The sequence below is a fragment of the Lissotriton helveticus genome, chromosome 9, assembly GCF_964261635.1.
Source record: "Lissotriton helveticus chromosome 9, aLisHel1.1, whole genome shotgun sequence".
Classification (NCBI taxonomy): Eukaryota; Metazoa; Chordata; class Amphibia; order Caudata; family Salamandridae; genus Lissotriton; species Lissotriton helveticus.
In genome coordinates this window covers 952,161,356-952,186,312 of record NC_136070.1, presented here as the reverse complement: position 1 = coordinate 952,186,312, position 24,957 = coordinate 952,161,356, and the positions used below count along the sequence as shown (strand labels likewise).

General features: G+C 47.7%; 1 protein-coding gene across 1 annotated transcript in view; it reads right to left on the bottom strand.

Moving 5' to 3' along the window:
- The window catches only part of MST1 (macrophage stimulating 1), a 441,328-nt gene that overhangs the window by 98,909 nt on the left and 317,462 nt on the right, over positions 1-24,957 (bottom strand). The window contains exon 11 of the mRNA XM_078661212.1: positions 14,627-14,729. Within this exon, the coding sequence (XP_078517338.1) occupies positions 14,627-14,729 (103 nt within the window). The remainder of the gene's footprint in view (positions 1-14,626; positions 14,730-24,957) is intronic.

The window sequence follows — 24,957 nt, the reverse complement described above, 5'->3', positions numbered from 1 at the left end:
CGGGGAAGTGGCTGGGAAATGGAGAATGCTTCCCTCAAAATGGTGAGTTTAGGGTAGGAGGAAAGAGTGGTTCAGAAGAATCACGGAGGAGTTGTAGGAAGGACTTACACCCCCCCTCCCACACAAAAAAGTAAGTCCACTGTTCCCTACATACTCCACTTCTATAGTCATATAGTTACTAAAGCAGAAAAGTGACCCAAGACCTTAACTAATGGACTTCAGTCCAGAGAGGGAGTAAGGCACAAAGCATGGGCTACCACAGGTCCTGCAGCACCTTCCCATAGAAAGTAATGGAGGCAGGGGCTTAAAATAAAATAGAATTCATGTTAAGTTAACCAAACTTATTTTAACTTTTTAAAAATATACTCTGTTTATTATGAAATATGTTAACATTTTGAAATTATAAAAATGAATATAACTATTTTCTAAACAATGCTTTAATTAATTTTAATTCTATACATAACTTACTTTTACTATATATTAAATTAATATAAATGTTTCTTTGGATTCAACTGTTTTTATTTAAATTGTAAACAAATAATTTTTATTTATATATTCATAGTGAATACATAGTTCATTCAAAATTAAGCTAATGCTCCTGAAAAAGGGATTTATGAAAATACATTTTTAAAATATATAATCAAACAGAAACATGTTTGTAGAAAGACAAATAAAGTACACTTTTCTAAGGTTTGTAGATGTATTCCAGGTTCCTCGATTATGAAAATGGTCCATACAGCAACTAAATCTATGGCAGTACCGGAGGCTTCGGATTATGCATTCTTCCTTCGCTTTATTTTCCACACAGCAGCGAAAAACAACAATACAAAACTACATTTCCCATGAACACTTGGGAAAGAAAGAAAGTCTTAACATGAGTCCTTCAACTATGTCCTCACTCCTGCCAGCTCCCATAATGCATCAGCGCTGGTTCCTCTTCCTCTTTCTGCGCTGCTCAGCAGCAAGTTAAGTTGTTTTTCTTCTTTCTCCTGGGGTTTTTGGATTTCTGAAGCGCTTTGTCTGTGGCGATTGTGGCGCTAGCCATACCCTTTGTTTTCAGATTCCCTTAGCGGTCGAGGGCCGCGAGGTGTGTGCCTAACGCGATTTTGGCCCCAGTCTTGAGTGCGGTGCGGTCCTCCCGCCGCTAGGGGTCAGTCTTTCCTCTCTGTGGTTCGCGCGAGTGGGTGCCCTGAAAGCAGGGAATTTCAAGCGAGCTGCCCACAGAGTGCTTTGCTGCCCCTTTTTGCCAGCCGGTGTGATACCCTGAGGGGTAGGTTTAGCCCATTTTGTCACGAGTGAAAGCTCTGGTGGGTCTGTATATTGGTGATTGAACACCCTGAGGGGTCGTAATTCAGGCACCTTCCCTGTGGTGCTGTGGGACACTGTCCCGGGTGGCTGCCCCATAACTAGGTGGGCTGGAGTGTCCGCAGGGCTTTGCCTGTATATTGTGCACCCAAGTGCCACCCATATTGGTCTGGGCTCCCTCCCAGCTTAAAATTAAGCCTGTTTGGGCATATTTAATTACTGCGGCCAGGCGCTCTTGTGTCCCTGCGGAGCCAAATTTAACTCACTATGCAGGAGGAGCGTGGCCAGTACAACGAGGAGGACCCTCTTAATTACATCTCCTGGGATGACGATTTTTATCAGGCAGTGGATAATTCCATTTATAGGGCGGTAGATCAGGCCATGGCTCCCCTTGAGCAGCGCCTCACGGCGAAGATGGAGGAGGTTTTTACTAAACTAGCGGCCCTTGTTTCTCAGGCCCCTCTCCCTACCCCCCCTTCCTCGTCACCCCCTGCCAAGAAGCCCTGCACGGAGGGGGTGAATGCTGAGGCATTTGCGCGTTTAAAAAACACATTTTCGGCGCCAGAGCTATCCCAACTTCCCCAAGTTGAGGCTTGCCCCCCTTCTCCCAGAACTGTCTCTCCTGACCCTGGGGACGATGGGGATTCCCCGGATACGGATGAGGAAGCGTGTTCTTCCAGGTCTTGGCTTCCAACTCAGTCGCCAGGCCCCTGCTGGGGTTTCCGATATGTTGGACCCGGATGAAATTGTCCACCCTTGGTCTTGGGATTGGGTTCCCGGGGATAAGGTGGCCCATTATGTCGCGAGTCGCCTGCGTAAGCCCGTTGATAAAGATGCAGGCAGCCGCCTTAGGGCGGAATGTCCGCGCCCCTCCTTGGAGGGCAAAGTGGCATTGACTCCGGACATCGACCCGAAGATGGCCACATTTTTGGCAACGTTTATCAGAGACCCGAAGAAGGGCATAGATCGATCGTGGCGCAGCTGGCAGAATAAGCTGTTAGATGCTGTTGGGCCGATGACCAAAATTTTGGACATGGCCGAAGAGGCCAAGGTGTCTGGTGATCTCATATCTCCGGAGGTTCTCTCTAACTGGGCGCAGAGGGCAATTGTGTTCTTAGGAAACACCAACTGCGCGTTATCCACAGAGAGAAGGAGGTCGCGGCTTATTAAAATTGATCCCAAGTTGGGGGACCTCGCCTCTTCAGAGGCCGGTGCAGTTGCACAAGGGGGCCTGTTCGGAGACCCCTTCGTCAAGGAGCTGGGCAAGTTTGTGGCAAGATTTGCTTCCCTTGACAGGGCGCAGTCTAACATCAAGAAGGTATTTACCCCTCGAGTTTTCGAGAGGGCCGGACGTGGCAGGGGCCGCTTGTTCGGCCGTGGGGGTAGCTCGGACCATGGGCTAGGCTCCTGGTGTGGGCAATTCCAGGATAATGCCCGCTTCAACAAATTTTACCCCACAAGAGGACAGAGGTTCTGTGGCCGTGGAGGCCAGAGAGGCCAGCAGCAAGGTGCTGGAAGAGGTGAGTGTACTACCCTCAGCAAGTTTGCGGGTAGGTGGGCGCTTGGCGCAGTTTTTCCCGGCTTGGGTTTCCCTCACAAGCGATGCTTGGGTGCTGCAGATGGTCCAGGGCTTCCGGCTGGAGTTTCATGGCTGTCCTGGTCAGCCTCATCGCCCCCATCCCATTTATTTTTTGCAGCGCGATGCGGACTTGGTGAGCGAAGAGGTTTTCGCCCTCCTCCAAAAAGGGGTGGTTTGCTGCGCTTGCGAACATCCGGGAGGTTTCCTCAGCAATCTCTACTTGGTCGAAAAGGTCGGTGGCGGCCGTCATCAACGTAAAAGAATTCAACGAGTGGTTGGTATACCGCCATTTCAAAATGGAAGGTATACACCTCCTTCAGGACGTGTTGCGTCCGTCAGATTGGATGGTCAGACTCGACCTGAAGGACGCGTACCTTACGGTTCCTATCTTCCCCCCATCACCGTTTCCTGCAGTTCAGATGGGACGTGCAGGTGTACGAATTCACCACACTCCCTTTCGGTCTATCCTCCACTCCGTGGTGCTTCACGAAGGTCCTTTGACCAGTAGTGGAGTTACTGCGGGCGCGGGGTGCCAGGATGATCGTTTACCTGGACGACATGCTGTTTCTGGATCAATGTCCTAAGTGGCTTTCGTCTCAGTTGCAGATCGCGATCAACCTCCTCCAGGGGTTGGGGTTCGTCATCAACGAGGGGAAGTCCCTCCTCGTCCCGGTCCAGTGTGTGACCTTTTTGGAGTTCAATATAGACTCCGTAGCCTCCTCTCTAAGTCTTCCGGCCAGGAAAATGGCGAAAATCAGGCACGAGTTGCGCCAGACTTTGGCGAAACCCCAAATTTAGCTCTGACAATTGGCGCGATTAGTCGGCCTCCTCTCGTCATCAATTCAGGCCATTTTTCCAGGGCCCTTGCATTATCGGGCCATGCAGCCCCTGAAAACTTACCACCTCAGGCAGGGCCTCACGTATTCGCAACTGATTCCGCTATCGCGGGAGGTGTGGGACGAGATGAGGTGGTGGCTTACACACATGGAGGCCTGGAATGGGCGAGCGATTTTCGGTTTGGCACCGGATGTGGTAATAGAATCGACGCCAGCTGTTCCGGATGGGGGGGCCAGGTGCGGAAAGTTTTCCACCGGTGGAGCCTGGTCTGCTCAAGAGCAGTTGTTGCACATCTACTGTTTGGAGTTGCTGGCGAGGTCTTTTGCCGTGCTGGACAAAGGACAAGGTGCATTCGTGTGTCCTCCTCTGGATGGACAATGTCTCGGATGTCGGGTACATCAAACACCTGGGGGGCACCAGGTCCAGGATGCTGGCAAACCTAGCCAGGGATTCTTGGCATTTCTGTCTGGACCACCAGGTTTCGGTTACAGCGGAATACCTGCCGGGTCAGGAGAACAAGGTGGCCGACTGGCACTCCTGGCACCTCCAGGATTCCAGTGTCTGGAAGCTGGATCCGCAGGTCTTCTCCCTCCTGTCAGAGTCCTGGGGTCCCTTTTCCGTGGACCTGTTTGCGTCACGCCTTGACCATCAACTTCTGAGGTTCTTCAGCTGGCGCCCGGATCATCTGGCGGAAGCAACAGATGCTTTCCTTCAGGACTGGTCGAGGGAGCAGGGATATGCGTTTCCCCCGTTCTCCATGATAACACGAGTGTCGGCGCAGTTGCGGAGTCAGTTGGCAGAGGTAGTCCTGATCACACCTTGGTGGAGGTCTCCAGTCTGGTTTCTGGTTCTTCTGGAACTTTCTTGGGATTTTCCAATCCTACTCCCCCACTCTCCTCACATTCTGCTCAGTCCCGGCCGGGTTCCCCATCTGTTGATCCAGGAAGGATCTCTGAGGCTGATGGCCTGGAGGATCTCCGTCATTGCTGGTCGCTCCCAGGCCTTTCGGGAACGGCTGAGGACCTACTCTCCAAGGCATGGGCGGATAGCACGACTCGGAGATATAGATCAGCCTCGCATCAATGGCGTTGTTGGTGTGTGCGACGGACTGTCGATCCCGTGGGGGCAGATGTAGTCCACATCCTTAATTTTCTTGCAAGTCTGGCAGAGGATGGATTGGCGTATAGATCCATTAATACCTTCCGCTCAGCGATCTCGGCTGGTCATGTTATGGTCTAGGGATCCCCAGTAGGGTAGCATCCTTTGGTGTGCCGTCTCCTGAGAGGGATTCGACTCTTGCTCCCTCCGGAACCACGCTACTCAGTCCTTTGGGATGTGAACAGGGTGTTGAATCTTTTTCTTTCTTGGCAACCGAACAGGTTCCTTTCTCGCAAAGAGGTAACGGCCAAGTTGGCTATGTTGTTGTGCCTGGTGTATTGCAGGAAAGTTTCTGATGTGCGAGCTTTGGATATCTCGGCCAGGGTGTTCTCGCCGTATGGTGTTTCCTTTACCGTGAGTAGACGAACGAAATCGCACACAAGAGTTATTTCTTATCCGGCTTTTCCAGATTCCCCTAAGTTATGTGTAGTGCAATGCCTCCGTGCTTATGAAGAGATGATTGATGACTCCCGCCCCCCGGGCGAAAGACAGCTGCTTATTGCGTTACACAAGCCGTACAAATCAGTTTCTTCACTGACCATCGCCAGATGGGTGCGTTGGGTTATGCAGGAGGCGGGAATCAATACCAAGCAGTTTGGTGCCCATTCAGCCAGAGGGGCGATGGCCTCTAAAGCATTTGCCCTAGGGGCACTTCTGGAGGATCTGATGCGAGCGGCCGATTGGCCCTCAGATTCCACTTTTAAAAGGTTCTATTTCAAGCCGGTGTTAGAAGTGGTGAGGGTAGTTGTCGACAAGCTTTGAACTAGCATAATCCGAAGCCTCCGGTCCTGCCATAGAATGAAAATTTGCCTAGCCTTCGTGCTGGTAAGTTTCAATTCTATTAAGGACTCGGAGGCGAGGATTATCCCTTCGAATGACTTCAAAGAAGTGGACTCTCCCCGTATGGTTGTAAGTAATCCATTTTCTGAACTGTTTCAGCTTGTTTTACTGTTGATGCATTTGTGAAAGCATTCTTTGATGTATTGGAATTGGTGTCCAGAGGTTCAGTCATTGACACCGCCTCTTTTACAGGAAATGACGGTCCCAAGCAGGATGCATGCAAACTGTTCAACGTGTGCTTCACGTGAAGGAAGAGGAACCAGAGCTGATGCATTATGGGAGCTGGCAGGAGTGCGGACATAGTTGAAGGACTCATGTTAAGACTTTCTTTCTTTCCCAAGTGTTCATGGGAAATGTAGTTTTGTATTGTTGTTTTTCACTGCCGTGTGGAAAATAAAGCGAAGGAAGAAGGCATAATCCTCGCCTCCGAGTCCTTAATAGAATTGAAACTTACCAGCACGAAGGCTAGGCAAATTTTCATTATTCATCCTATTGAACAATGGAGGATCATTTCAATTACAATGATTTTGAGGTATGGATCTATTATTGTCACTATTATTTGCTATTGCTTGATTTACAGTATCAATTCTATACACAGGAATATTCCCTATTGCTGTATTGTTGGCAGTCCTTTTAAAAAAAAAAAATCTATAAGTTGCCATGTTTAAGGACGTATGGTATATGAGTGGTCATGCACTGTTCTGTTTAACATGTTCTTGCTAATTTAAACAGGAGTAGGTTGCCCTGGTATGTTGGAAAGTGGAGTGTTGTCAGTAGCCTGGGATTGAGGTCTAGTTCAAAGAGGAGGGTCAAGTGCATGAATGCCTCTTTATTGAAAGTAGCTAGGAGCTAGTCAAGACCTTGGCAAAAACAGACCCCTAACTTTCGATGGACCTGCTATCTGGCATTTCAGGGCCCATCACCATTACAGGTTGCGTTTTTTGACACAGATTTCTGCTGCTGAAAGGGGCTTTCCAGGCAGTATTTTTTTACACAATGTTTCAGGGAAAAATATGTGAAGTATGTTTTCACCACCCTTATCATAGCATGAGAAGTTGTACTCACACGAGGTAATGAGTTAGCCAGAGCTTTATCTAGACACATGATTTGAAACTGCAGTAGACTTCCCATAATCTTGCAGGAAAGAGGAATCACTTATAAGGTTAACTTATATTCTTACAAAGTTGTGCAAATGAGTCCAAAATTAGTATGAATTCATTAGTACATAACCATTTCATAGTACCCCACCAGGGACTAGGGATGACATGCCATAGGGCATAAAAAGGTGATCATAACAATATCCACCCACACGTGTGCAGTATTGTAGGATCATAAGTATAGAGTTTAAAGACCTGCTCTTTCTGTGACCAAAGGATAAGGAGGTAGACAGCCTTATGTGTTGAGAAACTTCAATTTCAATTCAATCTTTATTTCGATCGTGCAGATCATAAAAGACACACATAATATTTACAATGTCATAGTAAAAGCTGTATAATAAAAACCTGTTTTTGTAGAATGAACAGTGATACAGCAGCTGCACTGAATGAACACTGAGCAGTGCGGTTCGAAATGTTTACAGTGCAAAATCAGAAATGCATAAAAACCAGTCATATGAAAATACTAAAACAAATTGAAAACAAATATAAAAACACAAGTCTAGTATACATGACAAACTCGAGAACGTTTTATTTCCATTTCATTCTAATACTAAAATCGTTCTAGTCGGGGAAATATGTTTTCACTAGCTAGTAAGTAAAAACCCCCATTGAGCTTAAGAGTGCAGAAACTGAGGCCATGCTTCTTCCTAAGCTTTACTACCAGTCGGAGAGGTTGGTATGAATTCTCCACATCCAGCCTAAAAAAAGTTGAGTAACTGTTGTAACTCACATTATGCAACAACCACCAGTGATGGGTGCCCAGCCACAAAACTAAATTAAAAAACGTGTAATAAATATTTTCCACCTGCTTGCACAAACCAGACATGCAACGTAGAGGCCACATTTGCAATACAAAACATACGGGTGTTCTTGTAACATTGAGATGGAGAAATACTTTAGTTATTAATGTACACTGGGTTTTTGTTTTTAAAGCGCTGCAAAACTCTATGCAGCAGTTAAAGTTTATCAATGTTTCAAGACCTACACTGAAGGTCAGGAAATAATACAATAAACAGCAATAAAATAGGATTAACTAAGTGTTAAAAAGGATTTAAAAAATGCAATACTAGGCAGAAGAGATGTTTGAGGCTGTGATATAGTCCAAAGCTTCTTTTGCAGTCTCTAATTTTTTTTTTTTTTTTTTTTTTTGAGGAACCATACACGTACTGTATGGAGGATGTGACAGAGACATAACCTATTTCAAAGCCTGAATACTACTGTGACGTCGAGAACAGATAAAATCATTAAATGCGTTACCCTACAATCTGGCTGAATCATTTTAATGGCAAATTCCAACTTCTTAAAATCCACACAAAAAAATGCAGTGAGTGATCTTGAAAAGTAGATAAATGCCACTGTTTTATTTTAAACTAGGAGATTCAGTTATTCTTATATATCGTTTATGGTTCATACAATAAGCAACATCAGATAAAACTAGCTTTTGCCACGGTATTCTTAAATTCCAATTTGTAAAGCAGTATTGTCGAATCATGTTAGAATGAGTAAAATGTTTACTGTCTAATGGAAATCTTAAAGGTTTCGACAATCTAATCTATTCCTGTTCTAGTTGAAAGAACCCAACATGATCTCCAAAAGAATGAGTAGCATATATACAAATAAAAAATGTGCAGCAAATAATTTACCCCAGAGGCTTTTAAAAATGGACTTATTGCAACAGGTTCTAATTGCAAATCTTGCTTAAGGAAACTTTTTGGTAGGGTCATCAGTCTTAGATGACTAAGCAATGTTATAATGTTACAAGAATAATAAAGCAATAGCTCATTTTAACCACATGACCCATAGTAAAGAAATTAGACCGCCTCAATACGTGGATATATATAACAGCAGCTAAGCTGTCGCCTTTTGGCAAATTACTGAATCCTTTTTTTTTTTTTTTAAACCCTTTATTTTTTATAATGTGAGACCTATTGCATTCCAAATGCTTGTTATTGATTGTAAAAATCAATAACAAGCATTTGGAATGCAATAGGTCTCACATTATTAAAGTTTGATCTATTGGCATTGCTAATAATAATGCAACACCAATAGCTCAAACATTCAGTAATGCGAGACCCATTGCATTGCATATAAGAGAAGCACCGCCGTGCATAGCTCAGGAAGCATGGTGGAGGACTTAAAACTACACAGCGATACTGAAGCACCGTTTTCCTGTCCTATCTAACAAGCAAATCACTGAACACTTATTTTTAGCCTCTATAAACCACAGACTCCCTTTCACTAGGTTATTCCCAGCTTGCGGTGTGCTTCTTAGTGTTTTACGAAATAATTACCTTGTTTCGCGACATTTTCAGCAGATTTGAAGTGACATGTGCTTTTTGAGTTAAATGTATGTCAGTAAACATGTAGTCCCACTTTAAGTATGAATGTGCCACGAAGCAGGCGCATACACTTGGCCAAATTTAGACCAACTATTTATTAAAAGCGCATTCACGAAGAAACAACGGCATCTACTTATTTCCAAACATCTCATGGCGACTAAAACCATGATGGGACTGCTTGAGTGATGTGAATGGGTGAAAGAAAATCATAGGACCTGGAGAAAGTCAGTGGAAGTAAAAACAGTAGGTTTTGATGTAGGCAGTAAGTAAACAAACACACATCTCAACAGGCAGTTGAAACGAGGACACTTACGAAGCTGCCGGTTGGGGAGGGGTGTTGCCCTCTCCTGCTTGGCCTATGACAGTCAGTGACCAGTGTGCTTGGTCAGACGTCTCCCTTACCTCCTCTCTTGGCATTTACCGCAGACTCCACAGAATCCACACAAACCTCCATGAGAAAGTCATTAACCTCCGAGGCTGACCGGGAGGTGAGCCATGGTGCGATCCTGACGAGGCTGTCCAGGTGCCCTCGATGAGAAAGCCATTAACCTCTGAGGCTGACCGGGAGGTGAGCCATGGTACGATCCTGACGAGGCTGTCCAGGCGCCCTCGATGAGAAAGCCATTACCCTCGGAGGCTGATCAGGAGGTGAGCCGTGGCGCGATCCTGATGAGGCTGTCCAGGCGCCCTCGCTCGCAAAAGTTAACGCGCGGGGGAGCACGAGAAGAGACGGGCGCGTTCACAGCGCATGTCTCCAAAACTGCGCCGTCACAGCCATTGTCTCCAATGTGATATGCAAGCTCGTGCACCTCTCCTGTCTCACTTCGCTAAGCTACCCGGCGACAATAAGTCTCGCTTACGCGAGCAGCGCATGGCGCTGCATCGGTAAGAACCAATATAGGCACATGATGTCAAACATTGTGTTCGTTTGAGATCCACGACAAGATGCAAAGATATATAAACAGTACATGATCACTGTCCACTATACCAGTTATCTAACAACGAGCTTGTCATATGAACTTCAGAATATCAACACGTATCCTCTTCAGTTGAACATCCACTAACATCCGAGACATGCTGATCACTTAGGTACATCTCAGGGTTTAAGAACGTGCAACATAACTCCCTCCAAGTACTAAGATCCTCTTCTAACTTCTCATCACTCCTGCTAGTCTTCATATGGACCTCTTCCACCAGAGACCACTTACGCCCATCCCTCATCCATTCATCCAGAGAGGGGGAACGCTTCCCCATCCAAGTTATTGCCACCCTGCGCTTTGCAAGGAGCAGGAGGAGTTATAATAGTTTATACTAATTCTTGCGCCTCTTGGGCTTCATAACATATCCGAGTAAACAGTGCAGCAGGGTTGTCAGTACTCTAAATCCTGTACCCCTTTTCACCAACTCCACCACCCGGGTCCGTAATCTATGTACCCCGGGCAGCCCCAGGCCAGATATAGAAAATCTACAATTGGAGCCACTGGTAAGCATTATGTCCAGCATTTACCTCGATGGCAGGACAAAACATTTATGAATCTTCAACTTATAAAGGTTATATTCGTTTTTGAAGCTATGAAATTGAAGTGAATAAAAAATTTGATTTGAATCCGACAGTTATTGAGTGCAAATCATTTATTTGGGCTTGTGCAAAGCCAAAGTGATAACACTAATACATTACAATGAAATGAAGATGCCTCTTCACAGAATAGTTAACCATTTATTACCTGGGGTTCCTTCATTTGTTCGCTAACCACATTGCACCCATGCGGTTTGCCACATTAAGAAAGAACAACTCTCTCTACTGTGGCTGTCTCATGGCCACACAAGGTAATATAGTGCTTAACATGGTTACATCTAGTTTAGCCATGAAACTCAACAGTTCAAATGAGAGTCTAGGTTAAGGTAGTACCTTGACTTCTAAATTTCATAGTGTTTAGGCTACTGTGATATTGTTAACCTTACTTCCATTCAACTTCATCCTCCTATTTTCTGAGAGGTAAGGTAGCTTGGAAAGATGACAATTTGGGTGTTGCTCTGTTTGCCTTGGGCCTTATTGCAGGCTATAAAATAATAGGGCTACCAATACCTTCCCCTGCGCCATGTTTCATGGTTGGCTGATGGTGTGCCTAATGACATCATGGTATGTGTGAGAGGCTTTGCGATTAGTGAGTGTATGTATTTAAGGGTATGTGGCTATTTGATGGGGAATGAGTGGGTGTCAATGGATGGTATCTGTGTTTGGGTGTGTGATTACATCTGATAATCCGAAAAATTGATGGTATATACATTGGAGTTTCATGTTAGTGCTGTGTCTTATGGCATATTTTGTCAAGTTGGCAATGTTCAGCAGTCAAGGAGGTGGAATACACACCGACAGGAAGATGCAGTTTAGGCTTTGGGGGAATGGAAGAAGAGAAGCACATAAAGAGCAGCAGGCATTTTTCTCCCAGGGAGGAAATTAACTGCACATGGTATAAGACTGGGTTATGGCAGCAGCATGGCCTTTTATAAAGCTATGGAGATAAACAAGCATTGTGGCTCACAAACCATGTTCGCTTCCAGCTCTGGTGATCGAAGGAAGTTAGCAACTGCAGCTGTCCTAGCTAGTGAAGCCACTGAATTATTCTTCTGTCTGGCTGTGCCTCAAGACTCTGCCAGTACACCACTCCAGACAAAGCTACCAGTGTCCTTTGGTGTGTTTACATCTGTGGGGAATTCTACAGAACTGGACATGTGCATAAGAATATAAAATAGAATGCGTGGACTTGTGATGGTGGGTGTGTGAACATCAGATGGGTGGTGTGTAGGCATCTTATGCTGATTGTACGAGTGTTTGACGGTGGGTGTGGTCATCTGATGAGTGTGCGTGTCCATTGTATGGTTGGTGTCTGAAGGCATTTGCAGAAGGGTGTTTAACCAACAGATGAAACGTATGTGGGAGTGTCTCGTAATAGCTGCCTGCGTATTTGATGGCATTGTGGGGGGGGTCTGATAGTGAGGATGTGCATCTGATGTATATGGATGTTTGATAGGTGTGTGGGTGTTCAATAGTCTGTGTGGACATCTAACAGTCTTAGAATGGACATTTAATGTTGTGAGTTTGTGTGGGCATCTGATGGTGTTTGTGTGAAAGTGGGGGAATTTGAAGTTGTGTCATTGGGTATCTAATAGTGTATATGTTCAGAGGCTAGTTTGCTGGTGATTGTGTTGTCTGCTAATGGTGGTGTTAGAGAGCATGTTTGTTCATCTGATGGTGGATGTTTTTGGCCTCTGATGGTGGGTATTTAGGGCAGTGAGAGATGGTGTAAGGGGGCATATGATGATTTGGGGAGTGTCCACTGGTGCATGTGCCCAACTTTTTGTACGAATGGGTTTGTACAGGTATCCAATGGTGTGCATGTGTGTTTGATGGTGCGTGTTGGGCCGTCTCTTGGGAGAGGATTGTGTGGCAGTGTTCTGGAGCATGATTGGGCATCTTATGGTGGGGTGTGGCTGTCTGAAAATGGTTTTATGATAATTTTATCATGGTAGTGTGTGCATCTGATGTAATGTCTGAGCCTGTGATAGTTGTGATCTGGGTGTCTGCTGGTAAATATGTCTATTTTTGATGATGGGTGTTTGGCTACTGGCTAGTGGTTGCAAGGGTGTCCAATGCAAGGTAGGTATAAGCGTGAATTGGGCAGGGCACCTGCTGAAAAGTGAATTGGTTTCTGAATATTAGTAATGGTGTTGGATGGTGCATTTGTGATCAATAAGTATAAATTACATTTTACTTCCAAAAGTGAAGCATCAGCAAACCTTTTAAAATCTCTCTGATGCATGTCAGATATTTCCTACCATTATCCTGCTGCCCATCCAATTCGCCCGAAAGTGAGTTGGCAGTTGACTTTTTGTCCACCCTGCCTAGCCAAAGGGAAAGAGTATTGTGCACCTCTGATCTGTCACAATCCTCTGGGGCCCAACACAGGCTGAAGGCCATGGCATAGAGGAGTGTGGGTGCTCACACCTCTGACAGTCCCATATTCTCAATTGTGGGACAAATTGGCCAATGGGGGCAAATGTGTTTCACTAAACAAAAGGGTGCATTGATACCTCCATAATGTAATATTAGTGATGATGCTTTTTTGTCAGGATTGCCCATCTTTTTATACAGACTGTTGTTCAAATATGTACCACCGCTTACCCCCTGAGGGGTACAAATGTACGTAAATTTTATTTCAGCTACACTGGCTAACCCCTATAACAGTATATTTTTACAAACTTTATTTGACTGATCAGCAAATGTATCGAGCAGCTAGATTCAAACTCTCCGGATCTGGAGTCAGGATACTATCCATCCTGAAATGTTACCACTCTGCACTATTTACCCAAGCTGGTTCTGAAGATGCATCTGAGACCCATCGTCTAGCCTTCTTCAATTGACTCATGTCATATCTCAGCGAAGACACATTTTGTTAAGCAAATCTTCATTAAATGATTAAGATCTTTGTTCGAAGTAGGACATTTTTTTCTCTGCCCGATTCCTAGACCCCTGCATGATAAACTGTACTTTGTACATTGGTAGACTTATATCCCTTTTTTATTTTTCCATTTTATTATGGGATTTTTTGAATGCTTTGATATTGTAGTGGTAAGGTCCGAGAGTTAGGGTGGCGCCTAAGTACTCTTCGTGTCATCATCTCGACGCATATGACGCCAGTGACGGACGCGTAGCCACAGGACGCCACCTACTGACGCACAGGGGTACTGTTAAGCAAAAACTTTTCGGATCCAGTCTGACGCCTGGGGATATTCTAAGGTAAGGAATCTATCACTAACGTGTCTTTCAGATTTGTGAATTGCATTAATTTGTACAAAACTTTAAATACAATAAGAAAAACGGTTTTAAATTGTAAAGCCCTCCTAAGTATGAATTTTCCGCATTTCACTATTGTATTTTTTTGTTTCTGCCCATTTAATGTCGTTCTGTTTTTCAACTTCCCTCTATATATTTCAGTCAAAGCAAAAGTGCACACTACTTTCTTATTTCCTGCCATTAACTACAATCGCTGAAGCTCTACAGAGACCTTTTGCCTTACTAATGTCTTCATGATTGCACTTGCCTCCTTCACCTTGAAGGATTCTGGAGACTCATACCTTAATAGTTGCAAGGCAATTAGCATTGCTAAGTCCACAAAGTTTACCAACTTTTCAGGTCGGTCATGAGCAGGAATTGGGTGGGTTCCCAAAGATACAGAAACTGATGTGGTGACTATTATCAAGAAGCAAAAATCTTTTTTTAAACAAAAAAGTATTTGCAAAACACAATGATCAATCACACTAGGCATTTCAAAGTACTGGTCTCTTCAGGCAGAGATCCCATTTATGAACAAAACATGCTTTTGGCTACGCAAATGAGAGTTGTGACTTACGATGGAACATGAGGGTATTGGTCTGACCACTTTTGACATGCAATTCCTTTTCGGGTCATGCTAACAGTCCCTCGATAAAGCTCGCCGTGTCCATGGTAACAAACTGATGGAGCAAAACAAAGAATATAATTGTTAGATGAAAGTGGCATAATGGTTTGGTACATAACTTGATAGAAATTATCTCTTGACACCACATATATATATTTCTCTCTCTGTCACATTGTCTTATTACCTAAAAAATGGTCAGTATAGATGACCCAGGCAACACCGCTTGTTTAGCTGGAAGGGGGTGGGCACACACTGCCTTACACTCCAGCACTCAGTTTGCCCCGATGCATCATAATAAATGCAGTGCATGATAACACTTTCTTCGGTTTCAGGCTTTAGTTTTTCACCCTTGTTGGTGCAGCCAGTGCTGTGTATCTCTAGACACGTGTTACAGGATAATTGTCCTTCAGTAGAGTGCAAAAACAACAGTTGATGGACAGAATGCAGAACAATGTCATACCACACCACTAGAGTCAAGCTATCCTGGCTGATGACGGCTGATAGCCAGAAACCGGTCCTAGGATGCTTGATTCCGGTCCAGGGAAGACATGGCTTGGGAGTTCGGGCTGGACTGTTCCCATGAGGAACAGGGTCAAGGCTGATTTGCATATGGCCATGTCTGAACTGGGGTGGAGAGGTGAATAAAAAAACTATGGACTTAGGCCCAGATCTCTGTACTGGGGTGAATGTAGGACATAGTGCTGCATTCTGTCCATCAATTGTTGTTTTTGCTTCTTCAGTAGAGAGCAACACTTTTTTTGGGGGTGCTGGAGATGCTGCCCAAAGTCTTCTCCAGTCTCAGTACCACTCGCTGGGCACAGGTACATCAACCAGAGCTCGTCAGCTCGTTAGCTCAAGGGAGCCTTTTCAAACGGGAAGGGGGTGGGCGCACACTGCCGGATGTATGACGGTACAACGCGTACCGTTTCAACGCGTGCCTTTCAACGCGTCTTTAACAACACAAGTCGCTACAACGACTTGCGTTTTTGGGCGCGGATAGTGAATAGTATAATTTACTATTCTAACACCAGTCCCCGCCGGGGAGGACTTCGAGTCTAGGATCGTACACACTGAGCTCACACCACACTTATGAACGGACACCACACCGTGGATTGCAGTAAGCAAGTTCTTTATCACACAGTAGAGAGGTAGGCAAAATGAACACGTATTTACAGGAGATCGAGGGATTGTAAAGTCTCAGTGGTAAGGAGGAGGGAAGCGGGACAGTCTCAATAGTAGGCTAGTACGAAGCGTACCCTGCGCACAGCTCTCAATCCTCGAGCCGGGGGATACGGAAGATGACGATCGTACTGGCTACTCCACTCACTTCTTCTCGAACCAGGTCGTGTTGGTAGCGTCGATGGTCCAGCCGGACCAGAGTACTCCTCGAGCCGCGACGAGGTCAGCAGGGCTCGATCCGGAGTGAACAGAGTGTCTGTCAGTTCTTGCGGAGCCGCGACCACGTCAGCAGGGCTCAGGGTGTTCAACAAATGTCCTTAGAGTTCAAGGATGAGCCGCGACGAGGTCAGCAGGGCTCCGAGGTTCCAGTTCCTTCTTCACGAGGATGAGCCGTGACAGCGTCAGCAGGGCTCGATAAGTTCCAAGTTTCAGTCTTCTCCCCAAGGGTTGAGCCGCGATCAGATCAGCAGGGCTCTCTTGTCCAGGATACAACTGCCTGCTAGTTCTTGGACGGGCCTTGATATAGCACAGTGGCCCTTTGATGTCCGGACCCTCGCAGGCGGAGATCTCATGCCTCGTGGCTGGTCGTCGATAGTGTTCCTTCGGTTGGCCCTTTGATCCTTTAGAAGATGCGTCCGGGAATTCCCAGACGCCCAGCAGGGTCTGAAGCCAGCTCTTGGGGAGGCCAGAGGGGTGAACGAAACCAGCCCACAAGGGAAGGCCAGAGGTGTGAGAGAAACCAGTCCCCAAGGGGAGGCCGGAGGTGCAATCGAAACTCCTGGCTCTTATCTCACTCAGGAAGCCCTTTACCCCCCCCAGCCGGGCATGGCGCGTCTGAAGCTTAAGTTTCGCTGGGGCCGGGGTCAGGCAAGGCCTAGGGAGTCAGGGACCTCGGGAAGGGTAATGGCGGCCGGGGGCCCTGTGGGTTGATGCAGATTCTGGGCACCCGGTACCGGGAAGAGGGATGGCGGAATGCGGGGATGGTCGTCTGGTGGTAGGGTCGTGTAGGGAGCGGGGCGGATAAGGAATGAGACGACCAGGGGTTTCTGGGTGCAGGGCTAGGCTAACGGGGTGCTGAGGAATGGGGGGAACCACGCCACAAGTCCAGGTCCAACACACGTGTCTAGAGATATACAGCAATGCCTGCACCAACTTTGGTGAACAACTCCAGCTATTTTTGAAGTAAGTTTGAACTGTGTACTGCATTTACCAGGATGCATAGGGGCGAACTGTGCTGGGACTGTGAGGCAGTGTGCTCACAACCCCCATTCTGTTTAAAAGGCTCCCTTGTGCCAGCAAGCGGACAAGCTTTGGAGAAGCACCTGTGTGCCTGTGAGTGGTACTGTGACCGGAGAGGAACTTGGCAGCATTTCCAGCAACCCCAGATGATTTTTCTTTGCTCTCTAAAACTGCTGTTCTCTGCTGATGAAGGGCTCAACCCAGAAACACGTGTCTAGAGATATACAGCAATGTCTGCACCAACTTTGGTGAAAAACTCCTGCTATTTTTTAAGTAAGTGTGAACTGTGTACTGCATTTACCAGGATGCAAAGGGGCGAACTGTGCTGGGACTGTGAGGCAGTGTGCTCCCAATCCCCATTCTGTTTAAAAGGCTCCCTTGAGCCAGCAAGCTGACAAGCTTTGGAGATGCACCTGTGTGCCTGTGAGTGGTACTGTGACCGGAGAGGAACTTGGCAGCATTTCCAGCAACCCCAGATGATTTTTCTTTGCTCCCTAAAACTGCTGCTCTCTGCTGATGAAGGGCTCAACCTAGAAACACGTGTCTAGAGATATACGGCAATGTCTGCACCAACTTTGGTGAAATACTCTAGCTATTTTTGAAGTAAGTTTGAACTGTGTACTGCATTTACCAGGATGCAAAGGGGCGAATTGTGCTGGGACTGTGAGGCAGTGTGCTCCCAACCCCATTTCTATTTAAAAGGCTCCCTTGTGCCAGCAAGCTGACGAGCTTTGGAGATGCACCTGTGTGCCTGTGAGTGGTACTGTGACCAGAGAGGAACTTGGCAGCATTTCCAGCAACCCCAGATGATTTTTCTTTGCTCTCTAAAACTGCTGCTCTCTACTGATGAAGGGCTCAACCCAGAAACACATGTCTAGAGATATACAGCAATGTCTGCACCAACTTTGGTGAAACACTCCAGCTATTTTTGAAGTAAGTTTGAACTGTGTACTGCATTTACCAGGATGCAAAGGGGCGAAATGGACTGGGACTGTGAGGCAGTGTGCTCCCAACTTCCATACCGTTTGTTTAGCTGCACACTTGTCAGAATCCTATGCCAAAATCCTCATAAAATTGGTACTCTTAGGAGAAACTTCCTATTCCAAGCAGCTCATTGGAACAAAAAATGACTGCAGGTCTTTGATCCTAGGTGCTCTGATATAAAAATGATTCTACAAATTCGAGAATGATGGAACTTCTGAGGGACTCTTGGTTCACCTCACTTACAAACATATAAAAACATAGAAGTGCAGAGAGTTTTCCCTACAGGAGAGTATGTGAGTGCATCTGGGCATCAGGTGTCATGTTTTTGTATGAATATGTAGTGTTGTGCTCCTGGAACACCCTAGGGGGGTGCCACAGCCTGTGTGTGCAGAAGGGTAGATGGATACTGTTACTTCTCTGAGTGTCTCTTTGATATGCATAGGGAAAGTCAAGGTGAGAAGGAGTGCCCACATTAGTCTGACTAATAACATAACTCCTTGAGAGTGGCAGTGGTGAGTCTGATGTGCAAGTCTACAGGATGGCCCTTTCTGGGACAGGGGTCTGAACTCTATGGGGAATGGGAACTGAAAGGATCATCCTTATGATGACTCGAACCCTAGGTGGAGCTGTTTCTCTATATGTGCTGGGTCCTAAGACCTGCTCTGCCATTGCAGAGAGGGCAGGAGACACGTTTCTGTTTTCCTTACTATACAACAAATGCAGAGTGAGTGGTTCTAATGGTGAGACTTAGGGACTACTCTCACCAAAGAAATACAAATGTGCTGTGGAACCTGCTCTGACTTTAAAGCACAAGTTACTACTTGCGTAACGATATATCTGTAAGAGACATTAGTTAGTGATAGATTCCTTATCTTGGAATATCCCCAAGCGTCAGACTGGATCCGGAAAGTTTTTCGTCAGCAGTACCCCTGCGCGTCAGTAGGTGGTGTCGTGCGGCTCTGCGTCCATCGCTTGTGTCGTAGGCGCCGAGATGACGTCATGGAGACTACTTAGGAGCCACCCATGCGCGGTGACGTCAGCTCTGTACACGACTATCCACGCCAGGAACGCAGAGCCATGCAAGAAACTGACCACTGGTGCCATGAAACTAGGGCCCTGAAAGGGATAACACCTTAACCCTAGAAATCAGTTTGCAGAACGGGGAGGATGAGTGGGGTGGTAAGGAATCTATTACTAACTAATGTCTCTTACAGATATATCGTTACACAAGTAGTAACTTGTGCATCTGAAAAAGACACGTTAGTGAGATTCCTTACCTTAGAAAAAAATACCCCAGCAATACCAAGCCCGGTGGTGGATCTGCGAACAAGATTACACCAGAAAGTCACGGGAAACAAAACGGCTAAAGCAGCAGTCTCTCCGGACTTGACTGTCAAGGCAATAATGTTTGGTAAACGTGTGCAGCGAGGCCCAAGTAGCTGCCTGACAAATGTCCTGCAAGGGAACGCCGCGTCCCAAGGCAGTAGTGGCTGCTGTTGCCCTTGTAGAATGGGCACGCAGCCCCACAAGAGGCTCCTTCTTAGGCAACGAGTAACAAGCTTTGAAGCACAGAATGACCCACCGAGAGATGGTTCGTTTGTGCATGGCCTGACCTTTTTTGGCGCCCACGTAGCCAACAAAGAGTTGGTCATCCACCTGGAACTGTTGTGTGTGCTTCAGATAGAACGAGAGCGCACGTTTTGGGTCCAGACGGTGGAGCTTCTCTTTCTCTTTTGAAGGATGCGGAGGCGGAAAGAAGGTGGGCAAAGTGATGGTCTGCCCGGTGTGCAAGGGTGTGACAGCCTTTGGCAAGAAAGAAGGACGAGTCCTTAAAACCACTTTGTCCGGAGGAACAGAAAGAAAAGGGGGTTTAGAAGAAAGAGCCTGGCGCTCACTCACTCTTCTGGCAGAGGTGATGTCTACCAGGAAAGCAGTCTTTAGAGTGAGAAGACGTAAGGGACAGTTATGAAGGGGCTCAAAGGGAGCGCACATCAGATATGTCAAGACAAGATTTAAGTCCCATTGAGGCATTATGAAAGGTACGGGACGAAACGTGTGTGTGTAATCCCTTTGAGGAAACGATTAACAACCGGTGACTTAAAAAGAGAAGGCTGATCTGGAAGCCGTAGAAAGGCAGAGATGGCCAAAAGATAACCTGTGATAGTGCCCAGAGCAGAGCCCTGCTGGGCCAAAGAGAGAAGGAACAGAAGGACCTCAGAAAGAGGGGCAGAAAGGGGATCCACAGCCTTTGCTGTGCACCATGCCACAAATTTGTTCCACCTGCAGGCGTACACCGTCTAAGTGGAGGGCCGCCTGGCTCCCAGAATGACATCACTGACTTCGGGAGGAAGGTCGAAATCTGTCAACTGTCGCCGCTCAATCTCCACGCATGGAGGTGGGGGTTGGACAGGTTCGGTGGAGGACCGTTCCCTGCTGCTGCGACAGAAGATCCTCCCGAAGAGGCAGTCAGATCCGGGGTCGATCGCCATGCTGGGTAGCTCGGGATACCAGTATCTTCGTGCCCAATCCGGACCCACAAGGATGACTTGGGCCCGATCACGCCGAATCTTTTTCAGCACTCTGGGCAGAAGTAGTATAGGCTGAAAGGCATACAACAGACCGCAGCTCCACTCGTGACGAAAAGCGTCGCCGAGCGAGTGCCGCCTTGGAAGTTCCAGCGCGCAGAACTGATAACATAGCGCGCAGAACTGATGACATTGCGCGCTCTCTTCAGTGGCGAATAGATCTAACCAAGGCTAAACGCCAGATAATGCGATTACATATATGTCAAATAACTGCAGAAAGAGACCTTACGCCACGTCTGAGTTGAGACGCCATTCATGATCCATCATGCACCGGCGGCTGATTCCGTCCGCCCCGGTGTTCAGAGAACCTGCCAGGTGTTGAATCCTCAAGGTAATGCATTGATGTTCCAGCCATGCGCAGAGCCTACCGACATAGGGTCCACGGATATGAAAATATGCGCCCTGCAAGTCCAACGCTACCATCCAGTCGCCAGGGTCGAGAGCAGCCAAGACCTGAGACTTAGTCAACATCTTGAACTTCTCCTTCCGGAGGAAGCGATTGACGTTCCTGAGGTCCAAGATGGGGCGTAGGCCCTCTTCTTCCTAGTGGGAATAACAACCACTTCCTACTTCTGGCCCAGGAACACGCACGATGGCCCCATTGGCCAAGAGGGCTGTGACTTCCTGTTGGAGAAGCGCAAAGTGATTTCCCGACATGCGGTGGAACAGAGGTGGCATGGCTGGAGGGGCAGACTCGAAAGGGAGGGAGTAGCCCCTTCGGACGATTTGCAGCACTCACCTGTCCGAGGTGACAGAACGCCAGTGGGGGAGGCGATGTTGAATAACTGCCGTCCATCGGCGTGGGGTGCACCCCAAAGCTTGGACTAGGAAGGCTTTGCGGCAGATGCTGCGGGAGCGGAGGTGGACTGACCGGCACGCTGGCCCCCTGTCCCGCCACGGCGGCCACCACGTCCGGTTGGTTCTGCGCAGGCTTCTGGCTGAACAAATGTGTTGGGGCGCCTTTTCCGTGACCACGAACGGAACAAAAAGCGGACGTGGCTGGGCGTGTGGTGGAGAGACCCAAGGACTTGGCCGTAGCTCGAGAGTCCTTAAAACGCACTAGCGTACTGTCTGCCTTATCGCCAAACAGGTGAGTACCACCAAAGGGCATGTCCATAAGGGAACTCTGAACATCCCCTGAAAACCCCGTGGACCGCAACCAGGCGTGGCGACGGAGGGCCACTCTCGTGGAGATCGCCCTACCCAGTGAGCCCGCGGTGTCCGGCCCACACCGGATGGTGAACTTTGCTGCATCTTTCCACTCAGCGACAGCTTGGGAAAGCACTGCCCAAACCTCCTCCAGACACTGGGGCAGCATCTGCGCAACAGTGTCCCACACAGCGTGAAAGTAGCGGCCCAAGAGGGATGCAGTGTTCCCTGACCGGCGCCCAAAGCTGGCAGAGGAAAACTGTTCCAGCTTCTTAGATTCCTTATCCGGCGGGGCGGTAGGGAATGCGCTTTGGGAAGTGGAGGCTTGGACGACCAGGCTCTCCAGAGTTGGGTGGGTCGTTAAAAAGGAAGGGTCACCCGGTGCCGGGCGATGATGCCTGGCCACGTTCTTATCCACAGGAGCCACCGTGGCTGGTCTAGACCAGGTGCCCATCAACACATCAGTTAACTTCTCATTGAACTGTAGCAGAGGCTCCATAGAGCTTGCCGCCGCCACAAGGACTTCAGTGAGGAGGTTAGTTTTGAGAGTTACCGTAGGCAGATCAAGGTCAAGGTCCTTAGCTGCTCTACGGAGCACCACAGTGTATGTGGCGCCCTCCTCCATGGCCACAGCAGGAGGAGAAAGAAAACCAGGCTCAGAGGAGAGGTCAGAGCCACCTGCATCCTCCGACTCTTCCGCCCACTCCTGTTCCGACTCGCACTGCCGTGCAAGAGGGTCCTCAGACCCCTCCCAGTCCCCCTCCTCCTCCACTGCCCATGGCACAGGCTGCTGCGGCAGGAGAGGGAAAGGGGAATATAAATGGTCCAACGGCACCGGTCGGGGCTGATCCAGCTCCATGTCCTAATTAGAGTCCTAACCTGGAACAAAATTGCCCCGAAAGCCGGGCAAGGGTGGAGGTGGAACTAACAGAACCCATTGCGGCGCCAGAAACGGAATCGCAGGAGGCGACGGAGCCGTCGGAGGAGAACCTTGCAAAAAGAACAATTAATGAACAGAATGCAGAACAATGTCATACATTCACCCCAGTACAGAGATCTGGTCCTAAATCCATTGTTTTTTTGCTCACCATGCCATTCCAGTTTGGACCGCGCCATATGCAAATCAGTCTTGACCCTTCACCCAATGGGAACAGTCCAGCCCGAACTGCCAGGTCAGGTCCACTCTGGACTGGAAACAAGCATCCTAGGACCGGTTTCGTTCTTTCAGCCCTCATTAGCCAGGATAGCTTGATTCCAGTGGCATGGAGAGCAGAGGACCCACGTCTAGGCATACCCGTCCCATTCGGGGTGACAAATGCAAAAAGAACAATTGATGGACAGAATGCAGAACAATCCTACATTCACCCCAGTACAGAGATCTGCCCCTAAATCCACCGTTTTTTGCTCACCATGCCATTCCAGTTTGGACTCAGCCATATGCAAATCAGTCTTGACCCTGCACCCAATGGGAACAGTCCAGCCCGAACTGCCAGGCCAGGTCCTCTTTGGACTGGAAACAAGCATCCTAGAAACGAAAGAAAATCTTGCACCTGGATTCCCTGACGGACCTGGATAAGGTGGGTAGGCTGCGGGACTCAAAGGCTCCAACGTAGCTGTGGGGGAGGTATCCCCAGCCCCCTCGTCCACCTCCAGAGACCGACGGGGGGACGTCGGAGAGCATAAATGCTCTTTGACTTCTTCTTAGGACGTCTCTTACCCGATTCACAGTGTGAAGACTTCGACCCCGAGGAGCGATGATGATGGCTCTGCGGTTGGTCCAACGATCGACCCCTGGACCTCGAATAGTGCGGAGACGACTGCCGGGCCTCCAGCAGCTTAAGGGACCGCTCCCGCAAAGCCTTTCGGAGCCATGGCCAGACAGTCGGAACATGACCGGGAGTCATGGTCGCGCTCCAGACAGTAGAGACAGATGCCATGGGGGTCAGCCACCGACATCGCACGATGACAGGCCCTGCAGGATTTAAACCCAGGCATCCCTACGTGGCACCAGGAGTCAAAGACTCAAAAGAGAAGTAGAGACAAAAGTCTCCAAAATGTTATTCAAAAAGTGACTAGGGTACGTGCTCTAACCGGATCTGCGCTTGCTGGAGCGGAAAAAGAAAGAACTGACGTCAGCGCGCATGGTTGGCGCCTAAGTAGTCTCTGTAACGTCATCTCAGCGCCTACGACGCCAGCGGAGCCGCACAACGCCACCTACCGACGCGCAGAGGTACTGCTGACGAAAAACTTTCCGGATCCAGTCTGACGCCAGGGGATATTCTAGGTAAGGAATCTACCACTAACGTGTCTCTTTCAGATTACAGTGTTGTCAACCAGCATATTTTGGCAAAGTGGTAAAGCCAGGATGAAATGTCATCTCCTACTGCCATGGCCAAAACAGATACACTATCCCATGTCTAGCGGCGGAGGTTAGGCGTTTGTCTGCCCACCTCAGTGAATTGCACACCTGGTTGGCGTGGTGTTTGTCAAGGATTGTTTATAGTACTCGATACCTTAACTGAGACTATTAAAGTTTGCAGGTAAGAAATTAAAAGGATTAAACAGAGTGTGTGGCCTTAGATTAAATTGCATTCCAATTTAATAACCAAGTTACTTCCTATGTACATTTGACGTGCTCTCATCGTCAGATGTTGCCTCTTCTGGTAACGAAGACTCTGCTCTATGATCACTTCGATCCTCTTGTCCACTGGTCTCATCTTCGTGGCTTGAGATTCCTAGATCGCACACAGAAACGTTTTTTTCGTGTCCGGGATCTATGACCATTTCTCGTAATTGATGGAGAACCCTAGACAGTGTAGGGTTTATATGACCTTGTTGATGCTCTTTCTGCACTGGTTGCTTGTCTTTGCTTTCACAAGACAGTTGTCCAATTAGATGTGTATCCCCGGTCACCAGATGTGTGCTGCAAACCCAGTTAGACATTTGATTTTGGGAACACTGATAGTGCTGATTTTGTTCTGAAAGTTAACACCTTGAATTGGTAGTGTGTCTGGTTCACTACAAACTGAGCAATTGTTTGTGCTTTTCGTTTACTGATATGTGTAGGTAGGTGCCATTGAGGTCTATGGTTGCCATGTAGTCTGCCTTTCCCTTTCAGAGGAATGCCCTCAGTTGGCGCTGTCATCT